This window comes from Phoxinus phoxinus (assembly GCF_949152265.1).
Source record: "Phoxinus phoxinus genome assembly, chromosome: 23".
Classification (NCBI taxonomy): domain Eukaryota; kingdom Metazoa; phylum Chordata; class Actinopteri; order Cypriniformes; family Leuciscidae; genus Phoxinus; species Phoxinus phoxinus.
In genome coordinates, this window is record NC_136898.1 from 5,757,465 (window position 1) to 5,780,231 (window position 22,767).

The 22,767-nt window shown below is 39.0% G+C and overlaps 1 protein-coding gene across 2 annotated transcripts; it reads right to left on the bottom strand.

Annotated features, from left to right (window-relative positions):
- Nucleotides 1-60: 60 nt before the first annotated feature.
- fgfr1b (fibroblast growth factor receptor 1b) lies at nt 61-22,110 on the bottom strand. 2 transcript variants are annotated; one of them, XM_079599898.1, is made up of 17 exons: nt 21,652-22,110; nt 16,966-17,162; nt 11,072-11,158; nt 10,816-10,988; nt 9,682-9,805; nt 9,398-9,588; nt 8,564-8,708; nt 5,984-6,177; nt 5,738-5,883; nt 5,514-5,635; nt 4,195-4,305; nt 3,913-4,103; nt 3,675-3,797; nt 3,520-3,590; nt 3,271-3,408; nt 1,883-1,988; nt 61-1,663 (listed from the first exon to the last, which is right to left on the bottom strand). In XM_079599898.1, exons 2-17 carry the CDS (start codon nt 17,108-17,110, stop codon nt 1,481-1,483), a joined length of 2,250 nt encoding a protein of 749 aa, XP_079456024.1. In that variant the 5' UTR covers nt 17,111-17,162; nt 21,652-22,110; the 3' UTR covers nt 61-1,480. The 2 variants fall into 2 exon arrangements, with proteins under 2 accessions (XP_079456024.1, XP_079456023.1); XM_079599897.1 differs by lacking the exon at nt 8,564-8,708 and adding an exon at nt 9,117-9,258 and having other exon boundaries at nt 21,652-22,086.
- Nucleotides 22,111-22,767: the final 657 nt, after the last annotated feature.

Below are 22,767 nucleotides of genomic sequence, written 5' to 3' on the forward strand. Positions count from 1 at the left end.
CATTTATTTCCTACGTGCATGGGCTTATAAACAAATGTGAGCTTCAGATCATTTTATTTTATATATAACATTTTTTTATTTATATCCCCCCAGGAAAGGCAATTTCAGTCAGCTTATTGACAGCCTGAATATAAGTGCATGGCCACCGCCTCAAAATTCACATCAGGACATACATAATTACACAAGCATCAAAACTCTATTCGAGAACTAATTTACACCATTCCTCACAACAAGTTGCCAATCCGGTCATATAAACCCTGTCGTTTGAGAGTCTAGCTTAAGATAATGTAGACATGCTATGCTTTGAAACTGGTGCAAACAGATTGTCAACCACCATGCTGACACTAAACAGACATACATATTCCAGCTGTTTCATATTAATAGTTACTTAACATTCATTCACATTACTGGAATTTAGCGTTGCAGGACACCAAACAAACAGTAATCGCACCTTAAGACCATAACAGCAAGCAATGAGTAACAGATTTCATTTGTAGCTTATTTCAACATATAGAAACTCCCATAAATCTGTGTGACACCATCTTCTAACTAGGCACAACATTACATTTATAACCATAAGTTAATTTTTCCACATTGAAATTTTCCCAAATGGCAAAAATTACTATCAAATAACTATTTTCGAACAGGTTTCCTAAACATTCACTTCATCTGCCATTGGTCAAACAAGCAGATAGTCCCGCCCCCAATTCAAGCTTTTGATCAATATAGCCAATCTTCCTATGTCGAGCTGGTCGGATACAATTTTTCAGGGAACCTGAACTTACAAACGGTGTTGTTCTTATCATAAGTTAATGACACAAATGAGTGTGACACAAATGAACTTAAGTCACAAATGACACACTTCTGTTAAATTATTATATTATGTGTAGCATGATTTTGGACCAATGAGATGTCATTGTGGGCGGGGCTATCCAGAGCCACACTGCAGAAAGTGACAAAATGCTGCTTGTCACGGTCACAGCTGGTTAGGACACGGTATGGCGGATCAGGTTTCATGAACCAAAAAAGGAATAAGCTCATACAAAAATAATAATTATTATATAGTAATATAAAACAATAGTGTTTATATAATTTCATATTTGTACAATTTAACCGCATGTACACAGCCAGAATACTCTAATGGGTAACACTTGCAATTACGATACTTTTCCAACCCATTGACTTTGTTGGCAATGACAAGCATTATTTCCATATGCGATGCTTTTTGAACATCTTATTTGTGAGGATCAACCCCTCTGAAGGACAAAACGTCTGGTAGTTCCCCACACAAGCCTCTCGGTTTTGATCAGTCTTGATTTTGAGAGTTGGCTGGTATTAAACGTTTCCTCCTGCTTGCGTTTCTGTGCTAGAACGGCCCAGGCTGAACTTCAGTCTCTGAGCCTGCAGAGTTCATGAGTCAAAGGAAGCAGAGAAATATAGAGATCCTCTGTGAAAATAGAGGTCCAGGTGTTCTCTACTGTCAGCGTTTCTTGAAGGACCGAACAGTTTGTTGTGGGGGAACTGTTGGGGGGATGCATGGCTCTTCAGGTTCAGACTCTCTTAAGAAGACAGAGTCCGGCTCCGAGGAGCAGGTGGAACTTCGTTCATTCAGGATGACCTGAGAGTACATGGGCTCCAGGGGCACACAGAGGTCCAGATACTCCTGAAAGGAAACACATATGTTAATAAGTAATTCCCATAATGCACTGGAATGAGAACAGTGAACATTGTCATAAGTTTGCGGTGTAGGATGCTTCAATTTTGAGCCAAAGCCTTAACAGAGTTGCCCACGGTGCGCATTTCAAATCAGTACTTGTGAGGATTCATTTTGAGTAGGATGCTGACTTGAAAAGTAGCTACCCACACAGTCTGCTGGCCTTACCTGATTGGACATCATGGACAGGGTGCGATCAAGGTCTTCTACCAGCTGTTTAAAAGTCGGCCTGTGCGTGGGAACCGCATGCCAGCAGTCTTTCATCATCAGGTATCTGAACAAATAATAATTGCATAACTCAGTCATTATGTAAAGACAACCTGTAATAATTTATTTTCTTATTACATTTCATTGTGCAGAGTGCAGTACATTCTAAAGAAAAATATTTGAATTACTGCTAAAGTAACCGATATTGGAAAAAAATATACACTTGTACAAAAATTATTTTTGCCAGATTTTTGAAAGATGTATTTATTAAAATAATAATAATAATCATACATTTTAAATATAATCATTTAACTTATATTTAAAATATATATATATTATATTATATATATATATATATTTTAATGATAGTATGTCATCGGTTTATTTATTTTATTTTAATGATCATATTGCTACTAAAATAAATAAATATTAAAATAAATACAATTAAAGTCTATTTCTCTCAATAATGTGTCATTATGGAAGTTAAATGTCCTTACATTTTAATACAAGTTACTTAAAGTTATTTGATTAAATTCAGAAGCATTTTAGTTGCAAATTAATATATCTGAAAGAGCCATTTTATTCAAAAAGAAAAGTTTTCATTTCTACTAAGGCAACCAAGAGTGGAAAAATTATTATTATCATTATAAAAGCAAACAAACAAATAAATTATATAATATTTTCACTCAAAAATGTGTCACTACGAAAGGTTAATTTTTTTGTTAATGCCATTATTAAAGATTCCATTTAATAAAATAAAAAAGAGGCATATTTTAGGCCATGTCCACCAAAGCGTTTTTAGCCAGCTGAAAATGGCAGCGCTCTTCTGAAAACGCCTAGTGGGCGCTAGAGAGCGTTTCTGCTACGCAGCGTCTTCTTCAGTTAAGTTTTCTGATACAGAATATCCACGGAAATGTTACTAGTATCTGATTTTGAAAATAGTTTGTTTCTGAATATAATGACGTTGTATTTGTAAAGTATATAAAGTAAAGTATTTGCTCTGGTTTCTTGATTTTGTTCCACTGTTTGCTGCTTGTTGTTTGTTGTACAAGCAGGATGTGGTGGTTGGTGTGGTATTTGTCCCGCCCCTCCTCCACTGTGATTGGACGGCTGGGTAAAAAGTGACAGTGACTGTGTTTTGCCCAAAGTTGAACATTCTTCAACTCTCAGCGACCGTAAAAAAACGGTGAGAGTTCAGTGTTAAAGAGACGCTCAGCACCTTGTCACGCTGCAGCCGTTTGAAACAAACCCACTGAAAACAACTGGAAATATACGCTAGCCTCTGGAAAAAAATGCTTTGGTGGACACGCGGCCTTAATCACAAATTAAAATATGTGAAAGGGACGTACAGCTCCTGAGTGCAGACTGAGGGTCTGTCCATGCGATGGCCTTCTCGCAGAAGCTTGAAGAGCTCTTCCACAGGGACCCCGGGATACGGCGAGCCCCCCAGAGTGAAGATCTCCCACAGAAGGACCCCAAAAGACCACCTACAAACCGAGAGCACTTCATCAGTACCAAGACATAACCCAGAAACAGAACTTTTATAAAGCGAAAGCATTGATGTGAGGATGGAATGGAAAACAAATGAGCCATCTTACACGTCACTTTGATGTGTGTAAATCCTGTCAAACAAAGCCTCAGGTGCCATCCATTTGACAGGCAGCCGGCCCTGAAGAAGAAATAAAGATGTTCACTTGTCATAAATTGAATATTTGGACTGTAAATATGACTGTTTGAAGAACTGGCTGCTTACATTTGTAGTCTTCTTGTAGTAATCTATGTGATGAACGTCCCGGGCCAGACCAAAGTCTGCTATCTTCATTACATTATCCTCTGTTACAAGTACATTGCGTGCTGCCAAGTCTCTATGGATACACTGTTGAGGAGTACACAGAGCAAAATATTTATTTTAGCCCACCCTTTAAAGACATTATGATTCGAAAGCTTTGTATGATTCTTTTTTTAAATAATGAATAATGTGACAACAATACCTTTTTGGATGCCAGGTACTCCATGCCACGAGCCACCTGGTAGGCACAGGAGACCAAGTCTTTAATAGACATGCTCTCGACAGAAACCTGGTCAGGATTGTAACAGTACTCCATGCCAAGCGGTCGGCGGGCACGCAGGTATTCCCGCAGGTTTCCTTTAGAGGCGTATTCCACAATGACATAAAGAGGGCCTGGAGGAAGGAGATATAAAACAAACATTTCCAGATGTTCCAGCGTCTTCAAATGCCACATGATTGTGAGAATCCTCAGATGGGCTCTTACCATCCTGGGTACAAGCTCCGAGCAGGTTGATGATGTTCTTGTGTTTTCCAATCATCTTCATCATTTCCATCTCCGAGATGAGGTCCGACAGGTCCTTCTCAGTGGCGTCAGCTAATAAAAACATGCAACATGTTGATGAGGTCTGGTTCTACACAAGTAAACGTCTGATAAATAATGTGGTTTGGTCTTTTTTGTGGATTTTAGTCCATGTATGTTGGCTCTACACTCTCAAAAGTCATTTTCGTAATCAATATTTTTTCATAACTATAATAACGATAAAGATATAAAAGTCCACAATACAACTATAACGATAACTGCACAGAAAAACGATATTGTTGAAATCACTTTCAGAACGATTTTTTTCCAGCTGATGAACGATAAAAGCATTGAGAGCCAATCAGAATCCATCCTGCTTTAAAGAGCTCGAGAATTTAAAACGGCAAATGATAATTGCAGCGCGCTTATAATAAACATAATAATGTTGATCTGGACGCTAATATAGTTATTGTTATTGGTGTAAATGGGCCTTAAACCTTAAAATAAAGAGAATATATTGTATTATATTATTAAACATGATTATTAGTATTAAAATAAAGAAATGTGATTATTTTAGAAAAATATTATTCTGGATATATTACATAAATAATTAATAAAAATAAAAAAAGAAATACAAAACAATTTGCCAATGGTGTATGGACAATTCACTTAATTCAAGATATATGTGACCCTGAGATGTATACATAATCTGGAAGCTGAATAAATAAGCTTTCCATTGATGTATGGTTTGTTAGGATATGACAATATTTGGTCGAGATGCAACTATTTGAAAATCTGGAATCTAAAGGTGCAACAAAATCTAAACATTGAGAAAATCGCCTTTAAAGTTGTGTATATATGTTGGCGATTGTGCTGCATTCACTCACAAAAATAAATGTTTTATATATTTATGGTAGGAAATTTGCTAAATATCTTCATGGAACATGATCTTTATTTAATATCCTAATGATTTTTGGCATAAAAGAAAAATCGATAATTTTGACCCATACAATGTATTGTTGGCTATTGCCACAAATATACCCTTGTGACTTGTGACTGGTTTTGTGATCCAGGGTCACAAAAATCAAGTAAGAGTATAAAAAAAGTAAATTTACCTTGTTTTAAGAATTTTTTACAGAAAAACACGACAAAACACTTTTTTTTTGCAGAGCAATATATTCTGGTCCCTCTTTCAATGTAAATGTAAGAGTTTTTTGTAACTTTATCAAAAATCAGACCCCTTCATGGAGTCTTTTAGGCTGTTGATTTGCAAAACCACATACATTTCAGCATCTTCACAGCGACTTTAGTTATTCGGTTGGGCTTGTCCTTGTCCACTCCAATGGCTTCCCCCATCACCACCAGACCAAAGCAGCCCTCTCCCAGAGGTTTCCCAAGTACTAGCCTGAAACAAACATACAGATGAACAAAATGATTTCAAAGTTGACCCTTGTACACAGAAAATTAAGTGAAAGAAGTTCAACTTTCAAATGAGCAGAGGTCGTACCTCTCTCGGGGCACCTCCCAGCACGGGTCCTGGGGCAGCTCGTACTCAGAGACCCCTGACAGCATGGGGGTCCCGCTGGAGGAAAGTCGTGAAGGTCGGACCAACATCACACCAGAGTTCAGAGACGAACTGGATTCCACCGACACCTGTAGGCCGTGGAAGCAGAACAGGTGTTTATAAAGGCCTTAAGATGGACACAAGGGTCTTTCTTTAGGATACCAGTACGTCAAAGCCCTTATCTGTTACCTGTCTGCGGAGAGGGATGCTTTTGGCCAGCTTATGGACGGCCAGCTGGCTGTTGAAGTCGCTCTTCTTGGAGGAGCTGCGGACTTTGACGATGGTGGCGATTCCTACCATGAGGAAGATGAGGAAGAATCCCACGCAGTAGATCAACACCTCCAGGTAGGACTGACTGGGAACTGCAGAGGGAGCGATGGGTGCTTATGGGGCAAACACAACGCTATGGTCAGTAACCAAAATTTATATCTCTTCTGAAGAATGGGAAAAAATATTTAGAAAAAAAATATTTATCATAGTGATGGTTGTCATAGAAAGCTGCATTAATCTAATTATACAGTTTCAACTGACATCAAAAACACCTCTGTTACTGTGTCTACAGCATTAAACAGTGCTTTGGACTGACACACACTGGTAGATGCTGGTGACAGGCACACACGCACACGTATCCACACATACACACACACACACCGAGCTCTGTTTTATTTCAACCAGTGCATTTGACACTATTGGCACCGAGAAGAGAGCACAAGCTCCCTTTGTTGCCACATAATGGCTCCTTTGTGGAGTAGTATTTCGCCCCACATTCTCCACCGGCATGAGGCTGCAGTCGTCCCATGCACAAGTATGAAATGGAAACATCCTGGCCAAATTGTCCTGGGAGGCCAAAGAGACACATAACTACACCTGATGGGATGTTATTAAATTAAAGCATCGTATATATATATTTGAGCTGGAATGGTTGAAATAAAACAAAGTCTCCAGGAGATAAGGAACCTCATTTTTGTGGTGCTTGATCATTAACAACATCATATATTTTAATGATGCAGTGATAACGCACACCTAGTCACAATTAACTCAGACGAACCCTCCAGTCAATAAAATGATAAAGCTCTTCCAAAATGATACTGTTACCCATATGGCAGATTTAAGGCATCATAACCATGCTCCACACACAATGGTGGTTAAAAGATTACGCTGCCTTATAAGATAACTCATTTTTGATGAATTCTAAGGCTGCATCACGTGCATTCTTTCCAAAGAAGGCAATCCCATTATGCATTGCGACTAGCTTGTTCAAAATAAATAATCCCAGATGGTGCACAAATGTTATAAATATGTTTATAATTTATTTGAATGCCTATTTAGAGCATAGGTTCTCAACCGGTGGCCCTCAGCAAACTTCCAAACGAGTCCTTAAGATGACTTAAAATTAGGGCTGTGCGATATTGAAGAAAAATGCGATATGCGATAACTCATTAAATAATGCGATATTCGATATGCGATACGATAATGCTAAAAGTGTGTAAAATAAACTTAAATTAACTTTAAAATATATTTAAAATGATATAACCTACATGTGTTTCACATTCTTTTTATGACAAGAAAACATCCTTATAACTTCTGAAAGTGAACATCAGTGTTTACTGTAGCGTAAGAAGTGTTATTATAACATCAGTGTAAACCTCAGGTCTTCAGGTTATCCTACATTAGCTTTATTTAATAAAATATACTGAATCATAAAATTTAAAAATAAAACATTGCTTAGTTTTCACTGTATGAATTAAATATATCCTGATTAAAGCTACACAACTTTGTCTTTTGTTCATGACCCCAGTTATTGCAAGCTGTTGCGATATGCATTTCGCGATATATACATTTGCGATATTTCGATAATTTCGATATATTGCGCAGCCCTACTTAAAATCATTAAAATAAGCCCAAACAAGAACAAAAATAAAGATATTTCTTATTTGAATTCAACCCCTCAAAAACTTTTATTCCCTTCGAAAAACCAGGGTTCCCACGGTCTTGATACATGGCCTAATTCTAAAAGTGTGATTACTAGACCTGGAAAAGTCATGTAAATTAAAAAAGTCTTAGGCTAAAACTGCGTAAGAATTTTATAATGAATATACTTTTTTTCTTTTATCTCAAGCTCTAAAATCGCCATTTCTAGTGGAAGTGATTGCAAATTTGTGGGGCGCAAGTCGTCGTTGCCTATATTGAGTTTTTCAAATATGCTACTTATAAGGTTCAATCACATTTAGGATGCTGCCTTAGAACACCAAGATAGCTTGCTAGATATTCTCATATCATAGTCTGCTTCACATAACTGATTTAATCGGAGTAAAGGTGACTTGGTGTGCACTAACTGCTCATTAAAACAACAAAGATAGCAGGACAGAGGAAGGATTTAGAGGAAGAAAAGAAGAAGAGGTGAAACAGTGCCATAACTGGTGTCATTTGCCAGGTCGATGAGAAGTAAAACCTACTGAGGGAACCTTAGTAAGATAATACTTCTATAGGGGAAGATGTCACTAAAATCCAAATGTTTGGTCTACTCGTCATGCTGGTGCCATGCATGGGTGGTTTTGCACCTGTGGACGGCCACACACGATCCCATAAAACACCTCGCCCTTTGTCAACGGTGCAAAAGATACACCGGCTAAAGTGACAGCTGAGTAAATGCTCTTGGACTTAAATGTGGTTCACCTGAAACTGGCAATTGACAAACAAATGGGCACTGTTGGGAGTGATGGACGAAAAGGAAAGGTCTTGAGAGGACAGGAAAGAGTCGCCGGATACCTTTGACAACGGTCAACCATGCTGAATGATGGGAGATCCCGATAGAATTGCCCGCCAAGCAAGTATACTTCCCAGCATCCTCAAAGGACACATTCCTCAACTGGAGCATCTCCATCTCCTTGTCGGTGGTGTTGAGGCCAGCAGTCTGGAAGAGAACGAGAAAAGCAGACCCGAGGCCCAAGATGTGAGGGGAAAGGAGGAGGAAGCGGGACCACATTGAGCTTGGGGAGTTGTTGTTTTTGGTTGTTTTAAAACCAGTTAGACGCTCCCCAAGCCCAGAAAGCCACCTGAAAACTTTGCATCACCTGTAGAGAGACCAAATATCACTGCCCAGCACCATCACCACCAGTCTACCTCCACCTACATCAGGCAAGCCACATGGAGAGTCTCTCCAGTAAGACCCAATCCATAGCGAAGGAATTATTGCCATTGTTTGGGTCAACTGGAAGTTTCCATGGCATTGATTATTGAATAGGAAAACCCAAAGCATGAGAGAAACCCAAAGCAAAAACCTCTACAAAGATCATTTCAGACTAGCCTGTGATCAAGTTACCTTGTCTAAGGACAGTTAACCAGGCTGACTGATTAGCTTCTCCTATATAATTGGACACTTTGCATATATACTCGCCGCCCTCTTCTTCTGTGATATTGTAGAGTGTCAGCACCTGGGTGTCCGAGCTATTGACCCCCGAGTGCTGGAGACAACAAGAGACCAAATTCATGACATCCAGTCCCAATCCACCACATCCTAATATGCGTGGATCACTTATACGAAACCGCTGCATACAAGTCGGACTTGAGCAAATTGTCTGCATTTCATTGTAAAACCTTTACCTTTAGGACGCGTACGTAAGGAAGTCCATCAGGTCCCAGTTGGCTTCCGTTCACCAATATGTGTTTGAGCCACTGGATGTGAGGCTGGGGATCGCTGAAAACCTTGCATACAAACTCTACGTCACTGCCAACCACAGCCGTTCGGTTTGCAGGGAGACCAGCATACAGGATGGGTCTGTGAGGTGATCGCTCTGCAATATACACAAGGGGGTTTTGTGAGGCTTGAATTTAATTGCAATATTTATTCTTGAACTGCCACTGGTCGAGACTGAGACGTGACTGACCCACTACATCCAGCTGATAGGTGTGATTGATGCTTCCGTATTCATTCTCCACCAGGCATGTGTAGTTGCCCTTGTCTGAGGGCACCACAGACTCCATGATTATGGTCCACATGTGTTCCCGCAGCTGAGAATGGAAGAAAATAAATATTATTTCAAATAGATTCATAAAATGTTTATTTTGAATATATACACTTCCAAAACAAAAGAAAGTCACTGTTTGGATTAAATTGGAAAATGTTTAAGAGTCAATGATTGGATCATTGCATGTTAAATGTTTCGCAACAGTTCTTCTAACCCTAATTGATGGAGTGTGTAGCTTTTCATTTCTTAATGTAGGAAGACACATCGTGGCCATATTCCAGGATGACAATGTCAAGATTCATCAGGCCCAAATTGTGAAAGAATGATTGGGAGGAGCATGAAGAATCAGTTTCACACATGAATACAATATCTTGACCAAAAATGTATGCACCTTTGATGGAAATAAATGTTGTGATGTTATTTCAATCAAGAGGTATTGCATTGACAATGCAAGAGTCCAGCACTGTAAAGTCTCCTCCTGGAATATGGCCATGATGTGTCTTCCTACATGGTCGTTTAAGAAATGAAAAGCTACACAAAAAAAGCTATATATATATATTTGTGTGTGTTTTTTTAAAGTGATGAATCAGGGTTTGAATCAGTTCAATGAAACAGATTGATTTTGAAATGGATCATGATTTTTAAACTGATCACAGAAATGAATCAAACTTACAAATGGATATTTTTGCTTAAAGAAACGGTATTTCTCCCCCTATACTTGGTTGGAAATGGCTGATGTAACTATCTTGAATCAGCAGCAAAATAATCAAATATTTTGTGCATATTCAGCATATCATAAAGCCCTAATCACTACGGCGATCTACTAATAACCAGACCTCTCATGTTGCCTGCCCGTTTAAATCAGGGTGTGTGTATTCAGGTGTCGGGTTCAGGGTGTCGAGATTCAGGCTGTGATTTTGGCCTATTGTGAGCTTAGGTTTCAGCTTCCCTTCTCTCGGCTCAGGTGCGGAGTAAATGAGGGTTGTATGTCCTACATAACAGTGATATCACAACAGAAGTCAGCTACTGAAGTCTTCTCATGTGCGAGCGTACCTTGTAGCCCCCGATGCGCTGGTCTCTTTTGAACTCTTTTCCATTCTTGAGCCAGCGTAGTTTCGGAGTTGGGTTTCCCTCGGCCTGACATCGGAATTTCACCGTTCTGCTGGCCGGAACGGCATGAAGCTTTTTTTCCATCTTTTCAGGCTGAGCCCAGTGAGGTGCCATCGCTAGAGAGAAAATATGGTATTTAACAAAACAACAAACATTTCATAATTCGATTTTCTTCCTGAAAAAGAGAGCGCATGCTTACGTAAGAGCTCCTGGCTACTTGACGGCTTGTTCTCTTCTGACGATGACTCATCGTCGTCCTCATCCTCGGAAGACGCTACTGCGTGACCTGTGACAAAGTCGACAGGATGTGTGTCAGAGAATAAATTCATACAGCCGTCCATAAAGGTCAGAATGTAGATTTTTCACCATGCGCAATTACAAACGTCACAAATTCAGAAAAAAACATGTGATTTATTTATTTGTCTGTCTCTACTAGAATCCTGGCCAGGGAGCAAAGAATAGCAGCAGATTAAGAAAGGAAAGGTTTGCAATGCTTTTAATTTTTTATTCACAATACTGTGCCACATTTTGTAGTCTTGCTTGATCAGGTTAGTTAACGGAATAAACGTATCCGTCCTTCACAGAGTGCCGCTCCAGATCCATACCCACACTCGAATCAAACAGACGCAAACAAGCGCACACACACACACACACACACACACACACACACTCTAGGGAGCTGTCTAACAAATTCCCCACTGAACACCTGACACATTCCACAGCTGAACAGGGAGAAAAGACCTCACAAAGACTCAGTTGCTCATCTATGACAACAATACGGCTTAAAAAAGCAAATTAAATGAAAGTGACTTCTTGTTAATTTGCTACTACTTTCTTCTACATCATTTCAGATATCATTTATGTCCATAGCACAAACGGTGAGGGACAAGTCAGGGGTTTAAAAAAAATACACCATCAGCCATACCCCCCAAAAAAATAATAAAAGGTGTCATTTGCAGAGAAAATTGTTTCTTCGATATAAAAAAAGCTCATCCTCTCTAAGCTCCTACAAGACGTACCCGTCACATTAACTATGAAATAGGCCGAGTGGTTGCCCAGAAAGCTCTGGACAGTGCAGGAGTAAAGCCCAGAGTCTGTCAGCTTTACTGACCCGATCTCCAGCTGGCCCCCGTTCACCCACATGTGGTCACTATTCAGCAATGCAGCGTGGTCTCTCGTCCAGATGACCGCTAGGCCTACAATCGGGGTCTCGTCTTGAGTCAAGCACTGCAGCACCAAACGCTCCCCGGGGAACAATGTGTACAGCTCCATTTTCACCTCTGTTCGGACTAGTGGTGGAACAGAAGACCAGCATGGAATGTTTGGCAAAGGGGGAACTGGATCAAAATCGGCATTTCAAAACAAAGTGTGAGACAAGAGACAACGCTGGTCCAAAGGAAACTGAAGAACCACTAAACTTAAATAAGGGCCATGACTAACACAAAGACGCATGAGTTTGTAAAGCTCTATGGAGAAAGAAAACTACATAAGGAATGCTTAAAAAAAAAAAACGAATGAAATTAGTTTAAAGAAACCGATGCCACAAAGTCAAAAAAGATGAAAAAGTTATGCAAGTCAGATATTCGGAAATAACAATCAAGATCACATCTGGGGAATATTTTAACCAAAAATTAAAAGAAAATTATTATTATATTTTGTGTAAAGGAAATTAAGCCTTTAGCTTTTTTTTTAGCATTATGACATTTTAATGAGTATTTATTACATTTCAATTAAGCAAATTCCAGTTATGCCAAAATAACAATATCTTTCTTTTGACTGATATCATGATTTGCAATAAGAATGTAAAGACAACATTTGTTGTTCTGCATTTAATCATGCTTTTTTATAATAAAAATCAAGATAATCATTAAAAATAAATAAAATAAAAACAATTGAGTTTTACAAAAAAGTAAAATATCATAATTTAGAGAATATGTTTATATGCCAATTAAGAAAAAACTGAGAAAAAGAAAAAAACAGTTTTCCCCAAGAAAAAAAACTGGCAATACAAAATATCCAAATAGTCTTAAATATTATTTTCTTAAATAAACTTATATAATTAATCGTAATATAATTATCATAAAAAATCATTCTTTTTATTTTGTTTTTGATGTGCAATGGGGCCCAGAGTCTTTATCATGAGATTCACCCATGAATTCAATATTGCACTCTGACGAAGGACCAGCGCCAGGACACGACGACAACGCAGTCCTGAAGTGTCAACTAGTCTCTCCCCTGTGAAGGCCTCCTTCCCTTTACCTCTATATAGATAAAACGTTATCGGAATAATTTCGGTTCGCGTGGCTAAGCAGACGCGACAACAATTTCTGAATTATAAATTAAGGCCTAACAAGTAGTTTGTTGAGGGTTAATTTGTGAAGGACTACACGCCTGCGCACATATATATATTCAAATGAGCATAACTATCGACTAAACACGTGATGCGCAGAAAAAACGGTGAATCGTTTGCACCTTCGAACCTATTTCATGGAGAGCGTTCTCGAGACACCAGACACTTTTTGTGCGGATGGGCGGCCGGTGCGCGTTAAGGGTTTTCTGTTAGAACGGTGTCGTGTTAGCGGCCCCTAAGTTAACGACTAATGATCTTCGCAACTTCACTGTTGCTCTAATTTCTATTATCACTGTAAAGCTGGTTTAAGCTGCTATATAAATTAAGGTGACTTGACTCTGCTCAAACACTTTCAATCAAAAACACAATCCTCTCAGGAAGAAATGCAATACTTCCTTTACACAAGAGTTGGAAGTTCTGAGGTTAAAAATGAAACAGTTTAAAGATTAACCTCCTGTGACCCACAACACTTATTAGGACTGAGTTTCAGTACATACAAACAAAAGCCAAAAACAAAAACCCTGCCGCCAGAGCATACGACAGTTCCCATTCAAAGAGACCCCCCACCAACCTTAAGTCACCTTAATTGTCAAACAAACTAATCCTTCCCTTTTGTCCTCCGCAATGTTTCCTGACAATGCGAGCGGATCCGCAAGAGATGGAAGGGGGAAAGAGAGTCAGTTTGGAGAGACAGAGAAGAGCCTGTAACAGCAGGTTCCTCGGCTAGTTGTCATGGAGATCTCACTTGAGCCAACTGGAGGTATTTCCTGGATCACAGGCCCCTTAATCCCAGCAAGGAAACGGGACGAGAGGGGGGTGGGATCAACTTTCGTTTCAGCCCAATTTAACAACAAAAAAAAGCATGCCGAGCAGAAAAAGTAGAGGCAGGGGGAGATGCTGGACTTGAAATGAGTCCTGATGTCTTATCGTATATACTTCCATTCACTTGATTTTCAATCATTCCAATCACTTACTAGAGCAGAAACAGGACACACACCTTAAACCTCACATTTACAAGAAAAACAGCACATATAACTGGAGTTAAAAGGGTTGACAACTCCCAGCATGCCTTTTGATAAACGTCTGGCTGTTACTAGTGTTGCAATTAATCCAGCAAATATATTTTTTAGGAGTCAACCATTCGTAAATACTTCAGTCTTCATAAACTGGTTTTGCTTCAAGTGCAACAAAAATAAATCTATAAAAATATCAATGTAACCATGAACATTTATAGGCCAAATGACTATTACTGAGACACAGAGTTGTTTTTTAATTACTCTTGAATTTCAATGGTTTCATCAAGTGAACTGGTATTTAATGTAGTCTGAGTAGTACTGCTTTTAGTTGCTAATATTGTTTTTTTCCTCTCTGATCTGCAGAACCACTTAAGAACAGACCCATTTTTGGGGTTTAAAACGAGGCAATCACAAAAGCCTTTTTAAAAAGGCTAATGTAGTGAATGTTAAGTAAGAATATCTTACAAAGCTATTGCACAAGCTTCACCTTAAAGGGGCTTTTTGCACATAAAACAGTGAATTAAAATTTGGTCTTCATCATGCGGGAATTCAAACCATTCCTCTGGTCAAATTGGAAGCAGTCGATAACAGGAGGAGGAGCGCACCACCTCTATATGGCCGAATGGGGAAACTGTCAAATTAGAAGCACATTTTGTTTACGGAAGAAATTCCACAAAGCAGAAAGAATCATCATTTGTCCCAGTCTGAAAGACCCAAAACACAAGCATGATTTCATCACAAGCTGCACCAACGCACATCTGTGCGCTCAGATTTAGACCGCTCCGAACTGGCTTCTTGGAGAACCGAAGAGAATGTGTGTGTTTTTTTCCAGAGGGAGGCGGAGGCCTGACCCATTTGTCTTGGTCAGTCAGTACAGGCTGAAGTGAACAACATCTGTCATCACCTCATTATTCACCCAACGACATCTTTAAAAGCCCAAAAGTCGTTTCATTTCAAATCATTACAACCCTATTAATGAAGCAAAGCTTCAATAAAACAATCCTCGAAACCTTATATCTGTCCTGTCTCTCCACATCAGCCAGGATTGCTGCTAAGCTCTGGACTTGGCTGGGAATCAATAGAGGAAGTCCTAGTCTAGATGGATTGCTGCTGGGATTTCCTGCCTGGCTAGTAATACTGCTGGGCACCGAGTTACTACAACAAGTCAATTCAGGCAAGAAGGCAAACAGACAGTTCGATCAAGGCTCACAAACAATGGACCAAGAGTTTATGCAGCAACAGGATACTTGCGATGGCTGTTTTCACATGCAGATGAGCTCTACGGCCCACAACTTAGTGCAACATATTAGTGTGTTAAGCAACTGTGAATGGACACTGTCGACTTGTATGCAAATATGCATCAATAAGTATGTAGACAATTGAGACTGTAGTGCAAGTGTTGGTGTCAGGCCGTCACATCAACAATTCTGACCGTTCCCCTTACTTACACTCAAAGGTTAAAGCAAATTATCCAACCACTTCATTTCACAACTATCGGGATGATTGACGTATTAAAATTCAGACAGAAATGCTGATAATGATTTTCATGATAATGCTGCAAGACAGACATTTTATTACTTAACATTTCAACTCAAATTGTATACTAAAAAATTAAACAGTAAATTCAGGCATCAACATAATGCACAGTGTGAAAATGGATATTCATTTTTAGAATTGCTAAATATAACATTTAACAATGTTAATCAATTATTTGATTCATTCGATTAACTTTAAGTGAGCATTAGGCCCTGTGTACATTTACTATTAATATGCGTTTTGGTCGATTGGATCACAAGTGTGTGACGCTAACACAAGTGTAAATGGGGTCTAAAATGTTTTTTAGCTTGTCCACTTTCGACCAATTCCAGAGGTAGTCGAAAACGCATTCAACCGGATTTCTTTCGTAGTGTAAACGCTCATGAAATGCATTTGAACAGCTGCAAAAGACGCCTACTCTCTGCAAACTGACTTAATGCGTAACCATTTTAAACATGATTTAAACTTTGTCGGCAGGAGACCCAAGTTTGGTTTGAAGACGAAAAGCGTACCAAGCACAATGTTCTCAACATTCCTGATTTCTAACACACAGCGTTCGGCGTGATCTTGTGGCTGGCAGAGCAGAAATCAAAGCTAATCCTCCCCGTATGTTTTTCTGTTTTCTCCGGTCGTGTTTTCACCGGCATTTTATCCTTTAAATCGAAAGATCTAAAAAAACATACATTTACCCACCCATAGACCCTTCACTCAAAGAAATCAGGACAGGAGTGATTGAACGTGGACAAAAGAGACATATTTAAACACCAGGTGTAAACTGCATCTTAATACCAAGTGTAAACAGGGCCTTAGATGACAGTATAAATGTAAAAAGCTTTTAGCAAGTTAAGGATTCTTTGCAATGCTGCACATTCTACCATGATCCATCTGAACATCTAAGGTTTCAAGAAAGAGTAAAAGACCCCAAAGCTCCATGGATGCATAAAGGAAAAGCATCTGTAGTCCTAGAGCACAGCACACCAGACCCTAATGAGTTCCAGCTCCACAAGTTAACATAAAAAAAACAGAACTCTGCTACATGAGGTGGAGCCTATTGTAAGAGATGATTCATAAATGTGTCCATCCTTAAATCACACAAGTAAAAGATTTACTGCTTTCATTCATTTGCTTGATTTTGCGCCACCTTCGATTAAGCACATCCTGGAAGTGAACACTAGAAAAGGAAAAACTTACCTTGTTCGGTTACTGCGGGACGTGAGTGGGCCAAGGGGAGGTGAGCTAGAACGACCCACAGGAGAAGCAAATGCCATGACTTCATCATCCTGAGAAAAGTCATGCCACGGCAGCTGGGCGAAGAGGGTGGGCCGAAACAGCTCATTCACACAGCTGTGGGCAGCGCTGGGCCATCAACACCAGCAGCATAGAGCTACCTGCCAAAAAAGTGAAAGAGAATGTGTTCAGGAAATAGTCTAATATGGTATGCATGAAAAACAAACTTTTCAAAGGAATGATCTGGCTTTTTTGAAAAAAATTCCATTAAGTAACTATGCTAGGGTGCTAGAGAGTTCTGGTTGGTTAGGATGGTTGCTTACACTCTTAAAAATAAAGGTTCTTTATTGGCATCTTTGACTCCATGAAAGACCTTAACATCCATGGAACCTTTCCTCTGCAAAAAAGGTTCTTTATAGTTCTTTATACATGTACACCAACACAATATAAATACCACTGGGAAACTTTAATTTTGGGAACATGTTCATTAAATAAGCGTAGCAATCAATTTTGTAATGGTAAATGCTGACTGCTTATTTAAGTTTGTATGACTTTTGTGCATCATTAAAATAGCTACAAAGTTCACTAGAAAATACTATTCATCTAGCAAACTGAATGCAGACAAAACTCCATGCCCCATAATAATTCACTGAAGCAGCACGAGAATGATAAAATGCATACATAAATTTCTAATATGCAGGCTTTACTCTTAAATTTGTGTATAGATCAATTTTATTCTGACCAAAATCACTTGAACACACATCACATCACAATTATGATTTGCCAACTCTTAAGTAGGAACCATCCAGAAGGACTAAATAATGCAGTCTTTGAAAGCATAAGAGACTTCTTTCAAAAACATACAAAAAATCTTACCGACCCCAAACTTTTGATCACTATTGTAAATTTCCACTTATAACTATATCAAAGAGCCACAAAACATTAGCCAACTACACTCACGCTCTGCTTACAAAGACCAGACCCCTCTCATTTACTGAAATAATACGTCACCTGGTCATAAAGTCCATCTGGTAGTCATTAATTTGACTTCTAAGGCTCCTTCATTGCTATTAAATATTACGTTTGATTAGCATTGACAACTGTTTATGCATCAACTGACCACACCAGAAGATAAATAATTAAAAACAATTCTCCTTATTTCAATGCAACAAGCCTCCTTTGACATAAAATTTGAATTTAGCTGTAAGGAAAAGCGACAAGCCTACGTAAAACGGTAACTTTGAGACAAGAGAACATCACAAATCCAAAACTAATTTAAACATGGTTTTCCCGCACAAGTATGAAGAGAACAGAGGCCCCAAACCCCTCGACCCCTCACCCGACAGCAGCTGGCCCCCTGAGTAGGTGTAGAGAGGCCATCCCGGTGGTGTGAAACACATCTGTTAATGCTATGCCCCCCTAAGACTGGCCACTTGACACTTGGCTTTCCTTGGGATCCCAGTCACGCCTCCATCCCTGCCAAACGTTCCCCAACAAAAGACCCGTAATCTGGCGGTTGTTTTTGTATCCCTTCCTCCAATAATTGCACTGCAAACCATTTGCTCTCGCACCTTCAACTCTACCCACAATCTGATACAAAACAACTTGGTGCCATATGTTCAGCTCTCATTACTATAAGAGTGTGGGGAATTAGAGTATTAGTGAATGCAAACAAAGACAAAGTTGTTTCAACTGATAGATTTGCAGCGTGGCGGCATTAGCACCTTCGTTGCGTGGCTCAGCCTTGCGCAAGTGCGTTTAAAATACTCGACCGTGATCCGTTTTCATCTGGAGTTAAAGTACAGCAACATCCCATTTTGTTAATTGTGATCACCTAATTAGAATGATAAACGAGGGGTGTCCGTCCATTACTGAGAGCTGTCGTGCGGTCTTCATGCCAAAGTAATTCAGCTAAAGTGCGACCTCTTGGCTACACGAAGAGACGGTCGCTCTGCGGTGGGTGGCGACCCTGAATGAAAAATCCTAAATGCTAGTGTGCAGCAGGTTTATGATAAGGCCATAAACGCAGTTCATTTACCTCACAGGCGCTGTCCATAACCATGTCAAAGTAGTAAAATTTAAGAATCTCTTAAACTGATGAGAATGTGGAGTTTTTTGTGGTACTTTTCACACGTGAAACTGCGGCACGCTGGCGAGATTCAAAGAAATGTTATTGGATAAGCTATAAAAGTGTTTTGCAACAACAGTCACGAAACCGTATAAAAAATGTGTGAAGTTCTAGAGGGATAATAGCTAACACGTTACATAGTTCCACCAGCAGTTTGAAGGATTTTGCAATCACGCCTCATTGCTTGTGCTTTTTCATACTTGATGTTCAGGAAACAAGCCATTTCCAATTTTATCACCACAAAAAAAAGAAAAAGAATTAGCCCTACTACTCTACTACTCTCTAATGTATGGAAACTTGCCACGTAACAAATCAAAAAAGGTCATTGTGACTTTATCTTCCATTTTCTTGCAATTGTGAGTTTATCTCACAATTCTGACTTTTACTCTCAGAATTACGTGTTTATATCACAATTCTGAGTTTATATGTAAACTCGCAATTGGTAGAAAGTCAGAATTGTGGGATATAAACTAAATTGCAAGAAAAACATCAGAATTGAGTTTATAAGTGCAATTGCAAGTTTATATCTCACAATTCTGAGAGAAAAAAGTCAAATATGAATGGAAGCTTCTTTTTTTTCTCACAATTGAGTTCTCAATTCTGACTTGATAACGTGCAGTTGCGAGAAAAAAGAAGCTTCCACACTTATAAAACTAAAAACAAAATTTTAAAAACATTATAAAAAATAATGCATGCACATTACAGATTATTTTTTAAATGTATACACTGCAAATAAAACAGATAATAATAAAAAATAGTTTTAATCCTTTTCATATTTGGCCCTAAAAAACCTTGGAGTAACTTCTTATACTTGATACTTGTACTATTCTCTAATGGAAGCTGCGTTCGATGAAAGCATCTTCTAAATGGATAAACACAAATGAAGAAACTTCTACGCAACTATCACTATCAAAAGTGGAAAACAGCATTGAAACCAGCAGTCCTTTCAGTGCTCTCCACAGTAATGCAAGAAGCATTTGAAAAGCCCATTGTGATAATTAAAGGTTGGGGTTTGCTCTGTTCCCTACCCCCCTGAGAGTCCAGCCCGGACCCTTAATTACTATGCTGCTGCATCCATGCATGACATTCCTCGACTCTGTGTTTGTTTTGGGAGATAGTCATGCAATCCACCCCAGGACCCCACCAACCCGGAGCAACCCCCTGCTCTCGACCGCCTGGGTAGTTATCAGGCTTTACACCTGTAATTGCATAGATTAGGGAAGGAAATCCAAGTGAATTATTTTCCCATTTCCCTTCCTATCCACACCTCCGTTGCCTGATGCAAACCAAAAACTCCCCAAAAAATGAAAATAACATTAGTGTGCACTGCAGTGAAGTTTCATAATGAGAGGGAATCATGGAATATCTAAAACTCTGAATATAAAGCTTCAGCTGCATGCAGTGAATATCCAGTTATGCTGAAAGTGATATTGAGAAGATTATCACGAGGAAACCAGTCGCAGCGGGTGATTCAGAAGCCTTCTGACCAGGTGCATGGATGCAGCTTGTCTTTCAGCGCATCCAATATTACACATTCATTTTGGATGGACTCCAGTTGACACAGTCGACTGTGAGATTCGGCTGTAACTCAGCACGAGTGCCACAATAAGTCAAGATGGGCTCCTAGGGGAGGGGGGTTGCGGTTTTGATTATATCAGTTTCATTTATGAATCATCTCTGAAATGAAAGCCTGTGAAGGAAGTAGTCATCCTCAGAGATGCTGACACATGTTAGAGAACCAATTCAATGATTCGCTCTTGATCAGAAAGTGGCCCTAAAGGCAAACTAGCATATGGGACCGACTCAATATTAATGGGTTCTTGACTAAAATGTTTTGACTGACTCAATTAATGTCTTTCCCCCTCAAGTCGACAACAGAAGTTAGCAAGCGAACATCAGCTCAGTTGTGACACAAACCCCCCTGATTTATCATTAACACAGAAACAGATCACCCTGGAAAGGTTTGTTTCCTCAAGGAACACAATACATCCATAACAAACACTGGACAGACAATGCCACCTAGGGTTTTACAGCTCAAAATAGGTCACTTTTCATATTCATTGATATGCAAATTACGGGAACACAATGTAGCATTCTTATTCTACTCCTGCTGTGAGCACCTATTCAAGGTTTGTCTCTTCATGAATGTGCAAATACAATGGAAATGAGAATGATTTACTTAAAAAAAACACGTAGGCTACATGTATATGAGGTTACTTACTATATAAATATATAGGCTATAAGAATACTTATGTAGCCTATTTACCCATCCACCCCACTATATAACCTTTGCAAAACACGTCTTTGCAAAAACACAAAAACAAAAACTTTCTTTAAAATATGCAGATAAGAGCGACTTAAGATACATATCAAGTTTTTCTTTAGTGCTTTTTCTATTGCTAGGGCTTGCAAACCATGTTCTCTTTCATATAGCTACATCAATAAAAAAAATAACATTAGGCTACAAGCATCATACCTACACGCAAGATGTTGAGGTTCTTCCCAAAGTTAAAGACACTCACCTCTGGATGTTATTCTGAACACTGGGTTGTGTTGAAGTGGACTTCTTCTTGGAGTTATTTTGGTTTGTAAAGCATTACTCCACAACAAGCGATCTCCGAAGAAAATGCCCCACGCTGAAGTGAATCAAAACAAGCCACCCAGCCAGATTTCTCTCGTGCAACGCGTCTGTTTTTGCTAATGTAGCGAGGGGGGAAACAAGAGTCACGTTTAAACTAGCTGAAGCAAACAAAAGGTTTTGGTCCAGGTGCGTAGATGAACCGAGAGAAAACTTCCACGTCTTTGCTGTTTGGGAAGTTTTCAGTCATAAACTCGCACAAGTCTCGCGGCATACGAAAATGTACGAGTCAAAAACTAAGTAAACTGCTGCAAATGTTCGTGTTTGTCTTGCGCTTTCTCTGTCGCTCACAGCCGCGCTTCTTCCTCTCGAAAGGAATATGAAGGAGTTTTTTTTTCTTCGTACCTCCCACTTCCAGGATTTGAGGATTCAAGAATTCCACTGCCCCTTTACACACACACACACACACACACCTCTGAAACTCAATGCAGATAAACTGCTGCTTGTTATACCAACTCAATTCTGCTTACTATATATTTACCAAATAATAGATAGATAGATAGATAGATAGATAGATAGATAGATAGATAGATAGATAGATAGATAGATAGATAGATAGATAGATAGATAGATAGATAGATAGATAGATAGATAGATAGATAGATAGATAGATAGATAGATAGATGGATGGACGGACAATGAGGTCATTGAATAAGTCTCAGCTCGTAATTGGATTCTTTGGAGCAGTTAAACACAGATGTGGTCAACAGTGAGCACTTAACGTCAGATAGGGCTGAAAATATGAACTGCAAAAACAAATAAAGACTCCATTTACTGTTAAAGTCAATAATTACAGTCAACTGTATTCATCAATGTCCCATGAAGTCCACAATTTAATAATGGACATTGATACATTGTTTCTTGCATCCAAGTACTGTCTCTGAGCAACAGTTTTGTGTAATATATATATTGGCCAAATGAAAAGAATCACTTACATCTCTTGTGAATTTAAGATTTGGTCACACAAAATTTCTGATCACAAAGAAACAGAACAGAAAAT